The sequence below is a fragment of the Artemia sp. Qi Xiang Cuo genome, chromosome 6 (genome assembly GCF_049724085.1).
Source record: "Artemia sp. Qi Xiang Cuo chromosome 6, ASM4972408v1, whole genome shotgun sequence".
Taxonomy (NCBI): domain Eukaryota; kingdom Metazoa; phylum Arthropoda; class Branchiopoda; order Anostraca; family Artemiidae; genus Artemia; species Artemia sp. Qi Xiang Cuo.
The window spans coordinates 68,286,828-68,307,225 of NC_142799.1; the positions used below are offsets into that span (position 1 = coordinate 68,286,828).

The following is a 20,398-nucleotide window of genomic DNA, read 5'->3' on the forward strand; positions in this document are numbered from 1 at the left end:
AGTGGCCTAGAAACGGGTATGGTCTTGTTCCATTAGAAATAATACCTTTCTTACTACTAGCGTAAACTTGAGTGAGTTGCCCATAATATACAAGTACCAAAAACTCCTTCTCCCTAAGGAAATAAAAAAAATAAACTCAGATAAGATTCTCAAATTTGGAAAGCCTTCTTACCTTGGGGGGGATATTTACCGACAGGGGGTATTTACCGGTGGGTAAAGTATTTGGACAGTTTGAAGTCAGAATGCAACTCTTTCTAGGTATATGGCCACTAAAAAATTACAGAAGAATTGCGAGGTATTTGAAAATTTTGTTAACTAAAACAAAAAAAATACCAGCATAAAGTAAATGTAATATTTCATTTCTGTGTTTTTCCAAGTGTTAAATGATTTTTTTTCAATGACCGTTTTTCAAAGTATTAAGTACTATTATTAGTTTAATGTAGTATTTCGTTTAAGTGTTTTATGATGATCGATGATCAAAGTTTATGTTATTTGTGCCTTTCATTTATGTTATTTCACTGTGTTCATGGCCATATATTAGGTTTTTAAATACACTTATTCATCTATCTAATGTTCTGAAAAATTGTACCAAACATATTTTGCATCTAAACCAACAGAAATTATTCTGTATATGAAAGGGGCTGTCCCCTCCTCAACGCCTTGCTCTTTACGCTAAAGTTTTTATTGTTTATAAAATAGAGTTGTGACAAAGAGTCAAACTATACCGTAAAGAGCAAGGCGTTGAGGAGGGGACAGGCCCTTTCATATACGGAATAATTTTGGTTCGTTTTAAGTTTTAACGTTGCTCCTTACTTTCAGTTAAAAAACTTGTGTTTTTATCTAATTTTTGAAGGTTTTTGAATTAATGCAGGTTTTGATTTTGGCTCGCCATACATGAATAATTAAAACAAAATTTGCATACTAATTTTACTTTTATTTGGTTAAATGGCTTTCTCTAAAGTTGTTTAATTTTATTTACGAACGTTTTTAGCAGTAATGAGTATACGAGTAGTGATGTATTAACGATAGAGAGCGCACAGTCCCCCAACCATACCAGTGCACAGTACTCCCTTATTATGTCAATAAAAGAGAGCGCAAAGTCCCCCCACGATACAAGCGCACAGTACTCCCTTACTATGTCAACGAAAGAGAGCGCACAGTACTCCCTTACTATGTCAATGAAAGAGAGCGCACAGTACTCCATTATAGTGTCACTTAAAGGTACAAGACAGGAAGGAAATTACTGCATCAATTAAAGGTACAAGACAGATAGGACATTACTCTGTTAATCTAAAGTAGCAGAAAGATAGATATCACCACGCCTAAAAAATCATATCTTTGGTTGTTTTTATGTTGTAATTAGAATCAGCAAACCATAAAAATTCGTGCTGCTCACGAAACAATGATTTTTGTATTAAATTTCATGTTTCTGATAGAGTCATGGCTGTTCAAATACCATGCATACATCGTTGGTTGTTTTCATGGTATGGTTGAATGAAGTTAATGGCTATGAAATTCTGTCTGTTAAGCAGTATTTTAGGCATATTTTTGTATGTTTAACCTTGAACACGGATATAAAAACTCTGACGGTGAGTTATTTTCTCAGCTCAAAAAATAATCCTTAGAAATCCTTGGAAATCAAGTAGTGAGGTGATTATGAGTATGAACCATCAAGGACCGTAAGCACCATTGACCCTAACCACCAAGGACCGAAACTTTAGAAGCCTCCCCATACCCCTAACCTCCAAGGGGCACCCTTCCCTACTTTTGGCCCCCTCCCCCCCCCCAAAAAAAAATACCCCCTCAACAATATTTTTTTGTTTTCATGGTATTTTTCAACTTTTTTTTATCATCTCTTAGAATGACATGAAACATACTTAAAACATAAGAAAATCACATTTAATATTTACCAAATTCAAAATGAGAATGATATAGAAATCTTACTCGTGACTTTTACTATTAGAAAAATATTGTTTGTAGTAGTACTTTTTTTTATTGGACAAAATTTTTCTTTGGACTTTAGTTAGTAGGAAGGAGGATGAGTTTTAGTCTAGAGTCTTAGCTTAGAGTTTTAGTTAGAGTTCTAGTTTAGTTTTAGTTAGGAATTTTAGTTTAGAACTGTAGTTTAGTTTTAGTTAAAAGTTTTAGTTTAGAGTTGTAGTTTAGTTTAGTTTTAGTTAAGAGTTTTAGCTTAGAGTTTTAGCCTAGAGTCTTAGCCTAGAGTTTTTAGTTACACTTATAGTTTAGTTTCAGTTAAGAGTTTTATTTTAGAGTTATAGTTTAGTTTAGTTTTATTTAAGAGATATATCTTAGAGCTTTAGCCTAGAGTCTTAGCTTAGAGTTTTTAATTACACTTATAGTTTAGTTTAGTTTCAGTTAAGAGTTTTAGTTTAGAGTTATAGTTTAGTTTAATTTTAGTTAAGAGTTTTAGCTTAAAGTTGTAGCCTAGAGTCTTAGCCTAGAGTTTTTAGTTACAATTATACTTTAGTTTGTTTTTAGTTAAGAATCTTAGTTTAGAGTTATAGTTTAGTTTTATTTAAGAGCTTTAGCTTAGAGTTTTAGCCTAGAGTCTTAGCTTAGAGTTTTTAGTTAAACTTATAGTTTAGTTTAGTTTCAGTTAAGAGTTTTATTTAAGAGTTATAGTTTGGTTTAGTTTTAGTTAAGAGTTTTTGTTTTGAAATTTATTATAGAGTCATGGCTACTAGTTTTTAGTCACACTTATAGTTTAGTTTAGTTTCAGCTAATAGTTTTAGTTTATAGTTATAGTTTATTTTAGTTTTAATTAAGAGTTTTAGCTTAGACTTTTAGCCTAGAGGCATAGCTTAGAGTTTTTAGTTACACTTATATTTTAGTTTAGTTTCACTTAAGAGTTTTAGTTTAGAGTTATAGTATAGTTTAGTTTTAGTTAAGAGTTTTAGACTAGAGTCTTAGCTTAAAGTTTTTAGTTACACTTATAGTTTAGTTTAGTTTAAATTAAGAGTTTTAGTTTAGAGTTATAATTTAGTTTAGTTGTAGTTTAGAGTCTAGAGTTTTAGCTTAGAGTCTTAGCTTAGAGTTTTTAGTTACACTTATAGTTTAGTTTAGTTTTAGTTAAAAGCTTTAGCGTAGAGTCTTAGCTTGGTGTTTTTAGTTACACTTATAGTTTAGTTTAGTTTCAGTTAAGAGTTTTAGTTTAGAGTTATCGTTTAGTTTAGTTTTAGTTAAGAGCTTTAGCTTAAAGTTGTAGCCAGAGTCTTAGCCTAGAGTTTTTAGTTACAATTATAATTTAGTTTGTTTTTAGTTAAGAGTCTTAGTTTAGAGTTATAGTTTAGTTTTAGTTAAGAGCTTTAGCTTAGAGTTTTAGCCTAGACTTTTAGTTTAGACTTTTTTAGTTACACTTATAGTTTAGTTTAGTTTCAGTTAAGAGTTTTAGTTTAGAGTTATAGTTTAGTTTAGATTTAATTGAGAGTTCTAGTTTAGAGTTTTAGCCTAGAGTCTTAGCTTAGAGTTTTTAGTTACATTTACAGTTTAGTTTAGTTTCAGTTAAGAGTTTTAGTTTAGAGTCATCGTTTAGTTTAGTTTTAGTTAAGAGTTTTAGCTTAGAGTTTAAGCCTATAATCTTTGCTTAGAGTTTTTAGCTACAATTATAGTTTAGTTTAGTTTCAGTTAAGAGTTTCAGTTAAGAGTTATAGTTTAGTTTAGTTTTAGTTAAGAGTTTTAGCTTAGAGTTTTAGTCTAGAGTCTTAGCTTAGAGTTTTTTAGTTACACTAATAGTTTGTTCTTGATTCAGTTAAGAGTTTTAGTTTAGAGTTACATCTTAGTTTTATTTAATAGATTTAGGTTAGAGTTTTAGCCTAGACTCAAAGGTTTGTGTTTTTAGTTACACTTATAGTTTATTTTAGTTTCAGTTAAGAGTTTTAGTTCAGAGTTATAGTTTAGTTTAGTTTTAGTTAACAGTTTTATCTTAGAGTTTTAGCCTAGAGTCTTAGCTTAGAGTTTTTACTTACACTTATAGTTTAGTTTAGTTTCAGTTAAGAGTTTTATTTTAGATTTATAGTTTAGTCTAGTTTTAGTTAAGAGTTTTAGCTTAGAGTTTTAGCCTAGAGTCTTAGCTTAGAGTTTATTGTTACACTTATTGTTTAGTTTAGTTTTAGTTTAGTTTAGTTTTAGTTAAGAGTTTTAGTTTAGAGTTTTAGTTTAGAGTCTTAACTTAGAGTTTTAGCTAAGTTTTAGCTGGGGAGGCTTCTGAGGTTGAGGTCCTTGGTGGTTAGGGTCAATGGTGTTTACGGTCCTTGATGGTTCATACTCATAATCCCCTCACTACTTGATTTCCAAGGATTTCTAAAGATTGTTTTCTGAACTGAGAAAATAACTCATCGTCAGAGGTTTTATACCCATGTTCAAGGTCAAACATATAAAAAACACGCCTAAAATATTGCTTAACAGACAAAATTTCATAGCCATTAACTTCATTGAACCATACCATGAAAACAACCATCGATGTATGCATGCTATGTGAACAGCCATGACTCTATCAGAAACATGAAATTTAATACAAAAAACATTGTTTCGTGAACAGCACGAGTTTTCATGGTATGCTGATTCTAATTACAGCATAAAAACAACCAAAGATATGATTTCTTAGGCATGGTGATTTCTATCTGTCTGTGACCTTAGATTAACACAGTAGTGTCCTATCTGTCATGTACCTTTAATTGATACAGTAATTTCCTACCTGTTTTTTAGCTTTAATTGACACTATAATTGAGTACTGTGCGCTCTTTTTCATTGACATAGTAAGGGAGTACTTTGCGCTCTCTTTCATTGACATAGTAAGGGAGCACTGTGCGCTTGTATGGTTGGGGGACTATGCGCTCTTTATCGTTAATGCATCACTACTCGTATACTCATTACTAATAAAAACGTTCGTAAATAAAATTAAACAACTTTCGAGAAGGCCATTTAACCAAATAGAAGTAAAATTAGTATGCAAATTTCATTTTAATTATTCATGAATGGTGAGCCAAAATGAAAACCTGCATTAATTCAAAAACGTTCTAAAATTAAATAAAACAAAAAACAAGTTTTTTAACTGAAAGAAAGGAGCAACGTTAAAACTTAAAACGAACCGAAATTATTCCGTATATGAAAGGGGCTGTCCTCTCCTCAACGCCTTGCTCTTTACGTTATTGTTTGAGTCTTTCTCACAACTCTATTTGATAAAACAATAAAAACTTTAGCGTAAAGAGCAAGGCGTTGAGGAGGGGACAGCCCCTTTCATATAAGGAATCATTTATGTTCGCTTAGATGCAAAATGTGTTTGGTACAATTTTTCAGAATATTAGATAGATAGATGAAAAAGTGTATTTTAAAGCCAAATATACGGCCATGAACACAGTAAAATAACATAAATGAAAGGCACAAATAACATAAACTTTGATCAGCGATTATCATAAAACACTTAAACGAAACACTGCATTAACCTAATAATAGTACTTCATACTTTGAAAAACGGTCATTGAAAAAAAACCATTTAACGCTTGGAAAAAAACACTTAAATGAAACATTACATTTACTTTATGCTGGTCTTTTTTTTGTTAGCAAAATTTCCAAATACCTCGCTATTCTTCTGTAATTTCTTAGTGGCCATATACCTAGAAAGAACTGCATTCTGACTTCAAACTGTCCAAATACTTTACCCTCCGGTAAATACCCTCCGTAGGTAAATACCCCCCCCCCCCCCTCCTCCCAAGGAAAAGAAGGCTTTCCAAATTTGAGAGTTTTATCTGAGTTTTTTTTTTTTTCTGTAGGGGGAAGGACTTTTTGTTACTTGTGTATTATGGGCAACTCACTCAAGTTTACGCTAGTAGTAAGAGAGGTACTATTTCTAATGGAACAAGACCATGCCCATTTCTAGGTCACTCAGAGATGTTTCTAAGCATAATAAATACGAACGGGAGTGACGTCAGACCTATACTTCTAGGAAATTTTAGCCTAAATTTACACAATAGGCTAATTATGAAAATCAAGTTACACAATTCTATCTGACAGAAAAATAATTATGTCACTGAGCCAAAGGAATGGAATTAGATTCTTACGTGCACATAGAAAATGTAAAAGTTAGTGTGAGATAAATCTCATAAAGCTCGTAACAATAATTTTTTGTTGATTGAGATTGAGAGAGATTGAGAGAGATTAAGAGGAATTAAGAGAGATTGAGTAAGATTGAGTGAGATTCATTGTATAACTGCATTACACATCTGTGAAAATGTATCAGTTAATTTCACTATTTCTGTAACCCTATGGAAAATGTGCATTGTCAAGAAAATTGACGCAATAAACCTTTTGATTTCCGGAAAGAAATGAACCATTTTTAAGACGATTAGGTTAACATAATTTTAGGCGTGATCGCCCGGATTTATATCTTGCCAGCTGTGTAATAAAACATTTTTTTCCACGCCTAGTTTATTAAATATATTCTAAGGCCACATTGGCTATACATGACAAAAGAAACTAAGAGAGGAAAGAAATTACAAAATGAAAAATAAAATAAAAAAGGTGAAAAAACGAGGATTTTGTCAGTCAGCTGCGAAACAGGAAGAAGGAGAAATAAGCAAATATTTCGACAAGGACCTCCGCCGAGTCATCCTCAGTACTAAACAATAAGAAGAAAGAAAAGAAAAAGAAACCAACGAAAATCGAACCTTTCGAAGTTTACCTCACAACGCCAGAACAAAAACTAAATAAGAACCAGGTCGAAATCAATGAAAAAGGAATCTACCAAGAAGATTGAGCAATAATCCTTTCTTTTGCTACAGCCAATACTTTCGCCTGGTATATTTTGAGAAAACCTATTTGCACATCAAATGATGAACGAGTTTGTAGGCCAGCTAAGGCTGTAGCAAAACAAAGAATTATTTGCTCAATCATCTTGGTAGATTCCTTTTTCATTGATTCCAACCTGGTTCTTATTAATTTTTTGTTCTGGCTTTGTGAGGTAAACTTCTAAAGGTTCGATTTTCGTTGGTTTCTTTTTCTTTTCTTTCTTTTTTTTTAGCACTGAGGACGACTCAGCGGAGGTCCTTGTCGAAATATTTGCTTATTTCTTCTTCTTCCTGTTTCGCCACTGGTTGACAAAATCCTCTTTTTTTCACCTTTTTTATTTTATTTTTCATTTTGTTATTTCTTTCCTCTCTTAGTTTCATTTACCTAGTCTATTCCCCTCAAATTCTACCTTCTGCTTTTCTTGGAAAACGGGAGTGAGACTGGATGGATATTTTGAGGTCGGGATTTTACATTCAATTAAATATGCCGCTTGTGGTCTGAACAAAAAAACATGTGTGAACAACCAGGTTGCTATTTCCAACTAAGATTCTCTGCAAGACTGACGCAATAAACCTTACGGAGAAGGGAGGAACCATTTTTAATACGATTAGGATAAAATGTAATCCTAGGCTAGTGATCGCCAGGGTTTATATCTTGCAAGCTGTAGAATAAAACCTTTATATCTACACCTAGTGTATTCCTCACCAATTCTACTCTTTTGCTTTCTTGGAAAGGGGGAGATGAGACCTGTCCTAGGAACCTATTCATCCGCTCTTTAGATGAATAATAGCATATTTTTTAAAAGCTTGAGATACCTGTGTATAAAGCTGGCAATGGCGGACGTTTTTATAGCTCGAGTGTGAAAGCTATTGCCTATTATAGGGAGAATGGAATGCTTAGTTGAATTTTATACATTTCTAGTGCTCCCTTGGCCTTATGCCTAGACTAGTTTATTTCTCGCAAATTCTACTTTTTGCTTTGGTTAAAAAAAGGAAATGAGACTGGAATGGATTTTTTTAGGTCGGCATTGTATATCCGATTAAATAAATGATCTTAATTTCGAATTGAAATCAGTAAAAAAAAATCTTTTTTAATAGCTTGAGAAAGTTTCTTTACATACATTATTATGTATTATTAATATCATTGAGTAACTTTGGTCATTTTGAACCTGTTCCAAAAAGTAATTCATCATGTTCTCTCCTGATATTACAGTTATTCTCTTCTCTTAGTTCATAACCAGTAGAATAACCAGTATCCCATTTTGAGTCATGCACAATTTTTACTCTGAAAAATTTCTTTTGGTCAATATTGTGTTTAAACTTTAAATAAAATGAAAACTCTAATGTAGAGCCAAGATGTGTTTGTTTATTTTTAGTGTTAAAAGTTTTTCAAAGCTTTTATGTTTTTGCCTACTTTCATTACCCGTGTAGTAGAATTTGTCCTATACAAAAGTACTTTTTTTTTATTAATTTTTGATACTCAGTCATCTTTTAACAGACTTATGAATCTATTTGAAGTATCTATGTGCAAAAATTCCTTTTCCTACTTCTCTGACTTTTTAATAAATATTTTAAACGTTTGAATTGCTGGCGTATTCTAAAAATAATGGATATATAACAAAGTAATGTATAATGTAAACATAAAAATATGTTACATACATTATTACCCATTATTAAAATCATTGAGCAACTTTGGCCATTTTGAATCTGTTCCATAAAATAATTCATCATTTTTGCTCTTGATACTAGTTATTCTCTTCTCTTAGTTCATAACCAGTAGAATAATAATTATCCCAGTTTGAGTCGAACACAATTTTTACTCTGAAAATATCTAAGGTATTGAATAAATTGCTTAAAAAAACATGAAAATACTATTACTGCGACTAACAACCCACTCGTTTTTATCAAGAAAATATCTGAAAATGTTTAAGTGTTAGTACAAATGACTCGCAAAAAAGATGAAAATAAAAACTACTATTAATAACTCGCAGAAACATAAGGACACTGGAGGTCAATACAGCTACGTTTTATCAAGAAAATATCTGAAAATGTTTAAGGTATAATATGAATGGCTTGCAAAAAGCATGATAATACTACAAGTAATAACAACATACTGCACTACTAAGTCACCTGAGGTTAACAAAAGTGCGTTTTATCAAGAAAATATTAGAAAATTCATAGATCATAGCAGGAATAGAATGGAAAATCCATGAAAATACTTCTACTACTAACAACTCGCTGCAACATAAGGCCACCTGAGGCCAATACAGCTATGTTTTATCATGTAAATATCTGAAAATATTTAAGGTATAGAATAAATGGTTTATAAATGGTTTGATTCATACGCAATTTTTACTCTGAAAATATTTACTCTAAAATTACTATTACTCTTGAAATACTATTACTACTCCTAACAACCCACACGTTTTATCAAGAAAATATCTGAAAATGTTTAAGGTATAGTACAAATGGCTTGCAAAACACATGTAAATAAAAACTACTATTAACAACTCGTTGTAACATGAAATGACCTGAGCTCAATAACGATACGTTTTATCAAGAAAATATCTAAAAATGTTTAAAGTATAGTATGAATGCCTTACAAAAAAAGGGTGAAAATACAACTACTACTAACAACTCACTGCACTTCTAAGCCACCTGAGGGAAACAATGGTACGTTTTATCAAGAAAATATCTGAAAATGTTTAAGGTATAGCACAAATAACTTATAAGAACACGAAAACAGAACTACTACTAACAACTTGCTATAACCTAAAGCCACCTGAGGCCAATCAGAGAAATGATTAATCAAGAAAATCTAATATTTGAATTGTGTTGATAGTTTCTACTTAACCGGTTCAAACAATCATATTTTAATTTCACTGTCTTTAGTAGCCTACTTTGAATCATTCTGCATAGGAAGAGTTTTGAGGTAGAAAGGCCAGAGGACAGCTACTTTCACTAAAGATTGACATCCTGATTATTTCTAATTTTTTAATATTTGAATTATGTTGTTAGTTTCTACTTAACTGATTATAAAAATCATATTTTAATTTCACTGTCCTTAGTACTTTGAATCATTCAAAGTAGCCTGAATGATTGTTAGTTTCTACTTAACCAGCTTGTACAATGACATTTTAATTTTACTGTCACTGGTAATTTGAATCATTCTGCATAGGAATAGTTTGAAGGTAGAAAGAAGGATAGCTTCAGAGGACAGCTATATTCACTAAGGATTGGCATTCTGATTCTTTCTAATTTTTTAATATTTGAATTGTGCTGTTAGTTTCTACTTAACTGGTTAAAACAATCATATTTTAATTTCACTGTCATTGGTACTTTGAATCATTCTGCATAGGAATAGTTTGAAGGCAGAAAGAAGGAAAGTTTTAGAAGAAAGCTTATTTTATTCCTGATTTTTCTTATTTTTTTAATATTTGAATGTTTTTGTTATTTTCTACTTGACCAGCACATACAATGTTATTTTAATTACACTGTCCTTGCTACTTTGAATCATTCTGCATAGGAATAGTTTTAGAGTAGAAAGAAAGAAAGCTTCAGAGGACAGCTACTTTCACTAAGATAGACATCCTGATTCTTTCTAATTTTAATATTTGAATTGTGTTGTTAGTTTCTACCTAACGGGTTCAAAAAAAAATATTTAATTTCACTCTCCTTGGTACTTTGAAGAGTTCTGCATAGGAGTAGTTTGAAAGGAAGAAAGAAGGAAAGGTTTGGAAGAAAGCTTCTTTCATTAAAGATTGACTTCCAGATTTTTCTTAATTTTTTAATATTGGAATGTTTTTGTTAGTTTCTACTTAACCGGCTCATACAATCATATTTTAATTTAATTGTCCTTGGTACTATGATTCATTCTGCATGGGAATAGTTTAAAGGTAGAAACAAGGAAAGCTTCAGAGGACAGCTACTTTCACTAAAGATTGACATCCTGATTCTTTCTAATTTTTTAATATTTGAATTGTGTTGTTAGTTTCTACTTAACTGGTTTTAACATTCATATTTTAATTTCCCTTTCCTGGGTACTTTGAATCATTTTTCATAGGAATAGTTTGAAGGCTGGAAGTAGTTTTCTCTTCTTTGGAGAAAATTCAGAAGTAGTAGCACTATTCTTTTTTTCTTTTTCTGACTTGGATTTTCTTGGACTTGGAAAATTATTCTTTTATTAATATGGATTTATCAAGTGTACTCTATGGCTGCTCATAAACCCTACGCGCATGTCCCAGTGGTACTCTATGGTAGGTTATCGACATTACCTGGTTTATTGCATGTATTAAATCCTTAATTTTCACATATTGGAAGGATAAACACCTGCATCATATTTAAAAAGTCAAAATGAATTATTTGAGGAAAGTGTGTACACATGATAAAATTATCGTTGCGTTGAATGATGAAAAAGAGAAGTATTTGATCTGTGAAACAGTTACAAGTGGCAAAGTTATTAGAAGTTCATGCAAGATTTGTAATGATAGTGAGAGTTTAGATTTCTTTGGAGTACCAAAGCATTCAACATTGGTAATAGTGGATATACGAGAGTGAGATATCCGGAGATGATACCGCTCAAAGAGAATGCCAACATAAAAATAGTAGTTGACGATGAGGGGCAACTTATTGCTTATGCTTCTGGTAATACGTTACCTTTTGATAGATCCTATAGCCATCTTTCTGGTATTAGTATTCAACAGAAGTTAAAAATAAGACATGCATACTCTTCTAACAACATTATAAACCATATTATGTCTACGTATCATCACTATTTCCTAAAGAAAAATAATTTAACAATAGACAAAAATACCACAGGCAAAACAAAAAGGACATCGCCAGACGATATTACTAATGAATATAAAAATGAATTGACGTAAAATAAAGCGCATGTGAACATTGTTGCTACTATTGATCATATAGTCAATGAACCCAATAATATCAAAAATGCAACACATATTGAACCTGTAGGTGACACCCCTGTAAAAATTGTGTATGTCTCAAAATTGATTAATTATTTTTCTACTGGTTATGAACTAAAAGAAGAGAGTAACTTTAATATCAAGAGAGAACATGATGAATTATTCTATGGAACAGATTCAGAATGTCCAAAGTTGTTCAATGATATTAATAATGTATAACAAATGTATTTAATATATTTTTATGTTAATATTCTACATTTCATTATTTCAATAAAACTATTATATGCATTATTTTGTTTTGTTTCCATTATATTTCGGGTACGCTAGCAAGTCAAACGTTTAGAATGTTTATTAAAAATTCTGAGATGTAAGAAAAAGAATCTTCATAGAGATAGACAGTGCTAGCAGACTGACAGGGGATATATTAGAAGCTGAGATAGGTTAACAGAACTTATACAAAAGCCAAAGCACACCCTAACACTAAGCAATAGTCTTAAAAAGACATTACTATTTTGTTTCTCTCATAGGGATGTCATATGATCACTTAGAATGGACATTATTTTATTAATTTTGACTTTATATATATCCCCAAATACTAAGCAATACTTTTCAAACGTCATTATTCTATCATTTCCCTCACATATTTTTAAATTTATGTATATACATCATTTGTACTCTATGCTTGCACATAGACACTGCAAGACCGTCCGAATGGTACTCTATGATAGTTATTGACACTACGTAGTTTATTGTATGGATTAAATCAGTAATTTTGACACATTGGAAGGATAAAGACTTGCATCTTATTTTTTTTTTAAGTGAAAATGAATTGTTCTAAGAGTGTGTTATATTTGCTAGAGTGGCAGAAACGTTACATATTTATTTAATTAAACCCTTTATTCAGATATAATAATGTCTGTTGTGATTGACACAGAATATATTGAACTGAAACATTCCTCAACTGGTGTTATTTTCGAAGCAGCTTTCTTGTTGCTAGATGAATAACGTCATGAAGTTTATAGCTATAAATGGAATGTCAAATACAATATGTTTAAGTACGATAAAAAAAAGATGGTTTCCAATATTAAGTTTTATAAATCGAAACTGCTTTTACGGTAAAACCATAAGACCCCGTAATGAAAATGGTTATGAAATAAAACATGTACAAGAGGAAATTCAGGAAATATACAGTTTGACATGCAATAGGTCAAATGACAACCTAAAACTATCTTTAGATCGATTCTCCTGGAAAATATTGAGCAAATATTCTTTCGTTTCTTCTAGCACCCACGCTGCAGAATTATACTTGACTGCTGTCATTACCATGGCTTCAAATATTCTAATTCTTGTTCGCAGACTAGTCTTCTAATCTTGTTTATATTTTTTTACTGTGAAAAAACCCACTTGGCCTTGGGTTTCGGCCAAAAAAGACATGGTCATGGATCCAAACTGTACCCAAGAACCTGTCAGTAAGATAATGACTGTTTTTTCTTAGAAAAGTAAAATCTGGTCAGAAAGGGAATAACTTATATAGGAATACATTTTGATTTATTCACTTATATGTATATATATATATATATATATATATATATATATATATATATATATATATATATATATATATATATATATATATATATAAATGTTTGATTCACTATGAATATTTTTTTGATAAGCGGATATTATTTTTGTTTCAAGATGCCTGTTAAGCTAATGGATACCCAAGGCATGATGGCATATCACTTGGTGAATAGAAAAAGTAAATGGAAAGGGAAAAGTCCTTGACAGGTCTTTGCTTTTTCCCAATGTATGGAGACGGGTAGGATGATACACTTTGTTTTTTAAGGAACAAAATGATCTGAGGGTGGAAATTTTCTTGGGCTGGTGTATGAGGAGGAAATGCAAAATTTTTAATTGATATAAGTTTTATGAGGATGAAGAAGTTGTGAAAGTTTCTGGGTAATAAAATAAGACTAAGGCATTGGACTTTACAGTCCCTACCGGCAGTGCTTTCTCTGCTTCAAGGCCCTTCATGGCAATAGTTTATTAATCCAGTTATGATATAGAAGGACCAATTCCTGTAATCTATTTATAATTTAATTTGGATTTAAGGGTGTACCTTTGTTTATAAATTTTATATTGGTGGGGTTCATCATGTCATTTCTCAGTGAATTATAAGTAAAACTATTGTAAACGCGAGACATTCCATTAACCTTCACTCAATACAAATTTCCACAAACTTCAGTTTTTCCAGTACTTCAATCAAGATAATAATAATTATATATGAAAAATGTGGCTTGCTATGGCAAACTAGAAATTAAGGTGATGGCAAGGTCATATCCAAGCTTTTGTTTGATAAGGGAGATAATTTTTTTCGTGAAGAGTAAGTTTATAAAACAAGCTTTACAAAACACAAATTTGTTAATATACGATTTTTTTTACTCGTTTAAGAGTCGCACGAAATTTCAAGCAGGGAAGGGGGCAAATCTGTTACCCTCTCCCACGGATAAAGCCTCGGTGTTGGTACTTTTTTATCCCTGGAAAAGTATATACTTATTTAAAAGAAGTAATTCACAAACTTGAACACAAGCCAGGGCTGTGATTGAGAACTAACAGCATTCCTAGATTCACTTGAAAATAACTCTGAAGATACATATGATTTTTGCATGTGTACTCGGTAATTATATTGTCATATATGCAGATTTATAATATATAGGCTACACAGAAACATACGTTACATATGTAGGTTAATTACATTTGTGCTTATGTACTCTTTGAATATTATTTTTAATATGCAAACCTTTTTATAGTCTCTTTTCAGTATTCAATTCCCAATATTTTAGGAGATATGCTAGGGAATGAAAGCTACTAACTATTATTTTAAATTTGATAAATTGATTATTAGTTTTGATTCGTGTAATCGAATACTATTGTAAAATTTAGTATATAGAACTGGGTTATATCTAGCCCCATTAATGTGAGGAGTGATTATAATTGTTAGGAGTGAATATAATTGTGGCAGAATCAAAGATTATGTTCCGAAATAGGTTTAAATGGGTAATTGAATGGTATATACTTTTTTTTTTTTTGTTATTTCAGTGTTTCCTTTAAAGAGGGAATCTTGCTGCACAATTACTAAAAATATTTAAAACTTAACTTTTTTTTCTAGGTAGCTGTATTACTGATGGATACCCAAGGGTTGTTTGACCAGGAGAGTACTGTTAAAGATTGTGCAACTATTTTTGCATTGAGCACGATGATAAGCTCCATCCAAGTGTTTAATGTGTCACAGAACACACAGGAAGACGACCTCCAACATCTACAGGTAAGTTTAGTTTGTATAGATATTACTAGTTTTTACTATACCAATTTTGACATGTGTGTATTAATTTGTGAGAATTTGTTCAACATTAACTATTAATGCTACTAGCATTGCAAAAACTATAAAATTGCAAAATAATTAATAAAGGCTGAGGGTTTCCGGTAGATATATTAGCCCTTAACTGGTCAGGTGTGTTTTTTTTTTGTTTTTTTTTGTAGCGTAACTGGTTGGGGGGGGGGGGTCAATATTCACCCCATAACTAAAAACGCTTGTAACTAAAAACCATTTCATATAGGAAATTGTAATTCAGCTTTAAGCAAATACAATCAAATACAATATGTTTAACATAAAAATTAATCATCTAGATACATTCTGGGCAAACTTTGTTAAGGGGGTCCTTGCAGCACCCTTTTTTGCAGATGCTGCAGAACCTAATCATCTTCCGGTCAGCTGAACGAGGACAGAGACTGAAGCGCTAAATTTTGCAGCCAGAATGTTAAAGCTCAGCGTCTGAACTCCCTGTAGACTTGATTCTAACAGCATTGGACAACAACTTTCGAAGTTCTCGAGGAAGGGAGTTGCTGGTTACTCTAACCATCAAATGAGGCTTTGCAAGAGATACTCCCAACTGTCTTAGGACTTTTAGACGCTGGATCACCTTTTTTGGACTTCTTGTCGTGTTGACAATTACTCCTGTGCCTATGCCTGCAATATCAAGCATTACAAAGTAGATTGCAAGTGGCCGGCTCTGACAGCGACGACTGGTGGTGTAGATGACATATTTGTATCTAAACTGTCAATGCCAGATTTATTTGCGTTGTAAAATTCGACAATATCCGGCTTTTCTGAGTTTGTATCTATCGTGTTTGTGTTGTGCATTGAAGAGATCAGAGCTACTGCTTTGCTCTTCTTAGGCACATTCGATACGATAGTCTTCTGCTGTGCAAAGACAAAGATTTAGGAACCAGGCTCACTATCCCTCTGCGGAAGAAACGCTACTGAGAGATCATGCTTGTTCTTCTTGAGAGTTCTAACGTAGGTAGTATTTTGTCTGTTCAGCTCGTTAACCAACTCAATCGAGGAGTACCAGTTGTCCGAGGTTATGTTTCTGTTTGTGTTCAAGACCGGCACAGCGAGAGTCAAAGCGGTGCGGGTAGGAATGGACATCGACTGTGTGCCTACCATCTTGGTGGTTTTTCCACAATATATGAAGGCATTGGATAAGTAGTAGGTACTGGCATCAGTCAGACACCGTATTTTCGGCCCATACTTGGCTGGATTCGAAGGGATGTACATTTAGAACACACAATGACCCCTGAAGGAAGCGAGCATTTCGTTGATTGTCAAATACTCAGACGGGGAGGAGTTCCTGCTGTATTCTGTAATCTAATCCCTTTCTAGAAAAGTAAGACTTCCTAGAAAAGTAAGGAATAAAGTAAATTAAGGAAGTCTTCTTCAAAGACCTCCTAGTATAGTAAGAAATGAAAGGGTAAGTAAAAGGCAAAGGAAGGTGAAAATATTCAACTTCTTGGCAAGAAAAACTTTTGGAACAGCAGAAATTCTAGATTTACTACTAAAATGGTTGCAAGACCTTCTGTATTGGTACAAATAAATGATGGAAGTAGTGCAACTATAATCTTCCTATCGAATATTAGCCATTCAGACTGTCTAACAACCGTTTTTCAAAATATTTTACCCTAACAGTTTCCAGTTTTTTGTTACATAAGTGGTCGGGTGGGGTAAAAAAAACTACCCCCAGACCCTCTAACCTCCTTTCTAGATGGACAGAGAAGCTCGACTGACTCACGAAAGTCTTTCCGTAGGGTGTTTGAAGATTACACGTAACCACGAGGGCGTAGCCCCAGGGGTTATCGAGTAATCTGAAAAATAAAAGTATGTGGGGTCATTTCTTACCCCACCCGACCAGTTAAGGGTTAGTGACGAGAAGGGGCTACGCCACGAGGGCGTAGCCCTTGGGGCTACGCCCTCGTGGTTACGTGTAATCTTCAAACACCCTACGGAAAGACTTCGGTGAGTCAGTCGAGCTTCTCTGTCCATCTAGTCCATCTGTCCATCTAGGTCTTGCAACCATTTTAGTAGTAAATCTAGAATTTCTGCTGTTCCAAAAGTGTTTCTTGCCAAGAAGTAATATTTTCACCTTCCTTTGCCTTTTACTTACCCTTTCATTTCTTACTATACTAGGAGGTCTTTGAAGAAGACTTCCTTAATTTACTTTATTCCTTACTTTTCTAGGAAGTCTTACTTTTCTAGAAAGGGATTAGATTACAGAATGCAGCAGGAACTCCTCCCCGTCTGAGTATTTGACAATCAACGAAATGCTCGCTTCCTTCAGGGGTCATTGTGTGTTCTAAATGTACATCCCTTCGAATCCAGCCAAGTATGGGCCGAAAATACGGTGTCTGACTGATGCCAGTACCTACTACTTATCCAATGCCTTCATGTATTGTGGAAAAACCACCAAGATGGTAGGCACACGGTTGATGTCCATTCCTACCCGCACCGCTTTGACTCTCGCTGTGCCGGTCTTGAACACAAACAGAGACATAACCTCCAAAAGAAACAACTAATACATTTGGTTTCATTTCTGATCAACTTTCACTTAGATAAAATGATGATTGCCTCTTTGGGGACGTACCCTAACTACTAGATCTTAGAAACCTCCTCCCTCTACATAATTAAAAATCGTTAAGGACCTAAAACCAACACAACTATCACACGCATCTTACTTCCGACAAATCTGGCTGTAATCCAACAACCTATTTTGCTATATGTCCTTATAGTGATGATTTTGTGACCTCTTCCCTTGAAAGATCAGAATGGTTCCTAACCAATAAGTAGCAGATTACCCCACTAGGTATTGCCTCCCATTAACTTTTGTTAAGATCCGAACTTCTTTTGGCAAATGTCCTGTTGACAGATTTTTAGAAACATCTTCACTCCATATAGGCTGTCCAGGTACCAAAATTATTCTGTGAGATTTCATGATGACAAGAATTTAGGGACTCTTCCCCACATAAGTCAGATTTGTACAACTAGGACACTTACATTTACTTCCTTTTAATTTTTCTCGAGGTCCAATAACCAATTCTGTTAGACGTTTGTTGAGAAAAGTTTAATGGCCTTCCCGTTTCCCTTCCCTGCAAAGGTTAGTTTGGATCATGATCTCTGAAAATTGTAGTTAGTTTAATGGCTCTCACATCCCACTAAGTTTTGTCAAGATTTGACAACCTTTTCTGGTAAATGTCTAAATATCAAGAATTTAGGGAACCTCTCCAATTCACATCAATTGGAGTGTGTACGAACTCCCCCCCCCAAAAAAAAATACAACTAGCTGATATTTTCTGCTAAGTTTACTTAAAATAATGTATTTTCCCCTAGAATTTGTTATTACAAAAATATATGAACCTTCAGATAGGCTCTGGATCCCGAAAAGGAATAAATAGGACGCAAAATTCGGTGGATATCTGACCATCTTTGCTTGAAGCTGTCCGTAACCCATCAATGTCAGAGCTCTTCGCCCTTCCTGCAGTGGATGGATTGCACAGATATGCTTAGAAAGCCCTCTTGGGTAATTAATTTTACCTCTCACTAAAATTTATTGAGATCCATTAACCCCTTTTTATGGATTTTCAGATTAAAAGAACCTAGGGACCTTTCCCTCCAAAGAGTTTGGATCAGATATGAAACTCTGATAAGTACAATAAGGACTCCTAAAATTTTTTTTAGGTAAATCTTGGTCCCTCTTACAATATTTTTTACTTTTTTAAAATTTTCAGAATTTGCATTTCTTCCAGTTGTTCACTGAGTACGGCAGAATAGCTCTGGAAGACACTGGGGAAAAGCCTTTCCAGAAGCTTTTATTTCTTGTAAGGGACTGGAGTTATCCTTACGAATCCTCTTATGGAATTGATGGAGGAAAGAAAAATATAAACCGATGGCTTGAAGTGTCCGAAAAGCAGACGTCACAGCAATATGCTCTACGTGAGCATATAAAGGCCTGGTTTACAAGTATCGAGTGCTTTTTGATGCCTCATCCTGGGCTGAAGGCAGCAAGAGACCCCCATTTCAGTGGAAAACTTACAGGTAGACTAATTTATTTTTGTTTTGCCGTTTTATATATTATTATAGGTATATCTTAGGTATAGGTATATATTATATATACCTACCATATATTAATATATGTTTACCGTTCTATATACGTAAATTGGCCGTGATAATTTAGTGGTAGCTAAATGACTCTTGAAACAAGAAATTAAAAAATGAATGGAAATAGCAAATGAAGAGTATCTGTGCTGCTCTATTTTAAAGATTTAGATCCAGAGTGGAATGAGCGAAGGGGGCACAGAGTTACTGAAATTTTATTTCGGTGGACAGATGATGTGTAAAAGTGAAAACGCACCCAAGCAAAGAACAAGGAAGTTCGCAATGGTGAAGTTTAATCAAGGTTTCACTGAAAACATGCTAGATTATAATAGATCTAATCTTTTTATAATTACTATCATTATTGTTATTTATTAATATTATTATTATTATAATTATTATTATATATTGGAAAACCAATCATACAAAAAAAAAATGGAAAGACGGAGCAATAAACGAAAAAAAAGAAGAAATACACACAAACTTAGCAGTTATACATGACGGTTCTTAGTGACAAAAGCTGGAGCTAAGATCTAAATCAGCTCTTAGAACAAATTACAAAGACGAGAACGAAAAACTCAATTATACACTGCACTGCAGGTACTTGATATGTTTTTGTTTTTAAACTCCCAAATACTTAACAAAAATAAGCAATATGAGCATCATTGCATCAAGCAACAACCGGTAAAAAAAAGAAACAACAATTAATCATCAGTGAATTAAAGATATACAGTAGATAATCATATTAACTAGTCTAAATATGACAAGAAACGGTAAAACAAATTAAATGACACTTTCGTCCTTTGGTCTTGAAATCAGATCACTTTCAACAAATGATTCATTTACTCCAATATGCATAACTATCAGAAATAAGCAAATTATTAAATCACAAATTTGTTTAGATCTTTACTTAAAACAAAATGCTTAAAAGAATGGATAATTAATAAACAGCTAAATTAGTAGTAAAATACGCTATATAATATCAGAGAAAATTGTTACTAAGATTGAGAATAACCAGCGTCACTTATATTAGACTCGTACGAAAAGAGGCTAATTCATCAATCAGTTTAAAATTGCAAACAATTACACTAAGTGCGAAAACGATCCCATAAGAAACACAACAAATACATCTTAAATATTGGACCATTAGGCTACTGACGACCAAGGATGGTTCAACTTCATTAAAAGGG

General features: G+C 32.8%; 1 protein-coding gene across 1 annotated transcript in view; it reads left to right on the forward strand.

Annotated features, from left to right (window-relative positions):
* LOC148951544 (atlastin-2-like) overlaps nucleotides 1-20,398 on the forward strand; it is a 137,520-nt gene that overhangs the window by 77,008 nt on the left and 40,114 nt on the right. The window contains exons 4-5 of the mRNA XM_089091047.1: nucleotides 14,895-15,050; nucleotides 18,863-19,151. Of these exons, the coding sequence (XP_088947173.1) occupies nucleotides 14,895-15,050; nucleotides 18,863-19,151 (445 nt within the window). The remainder of the gene's footprint in view (nucleotides 1-14,894; nucleotides 15,051-18,862; nucleotides 19,152-20,398) is intronic.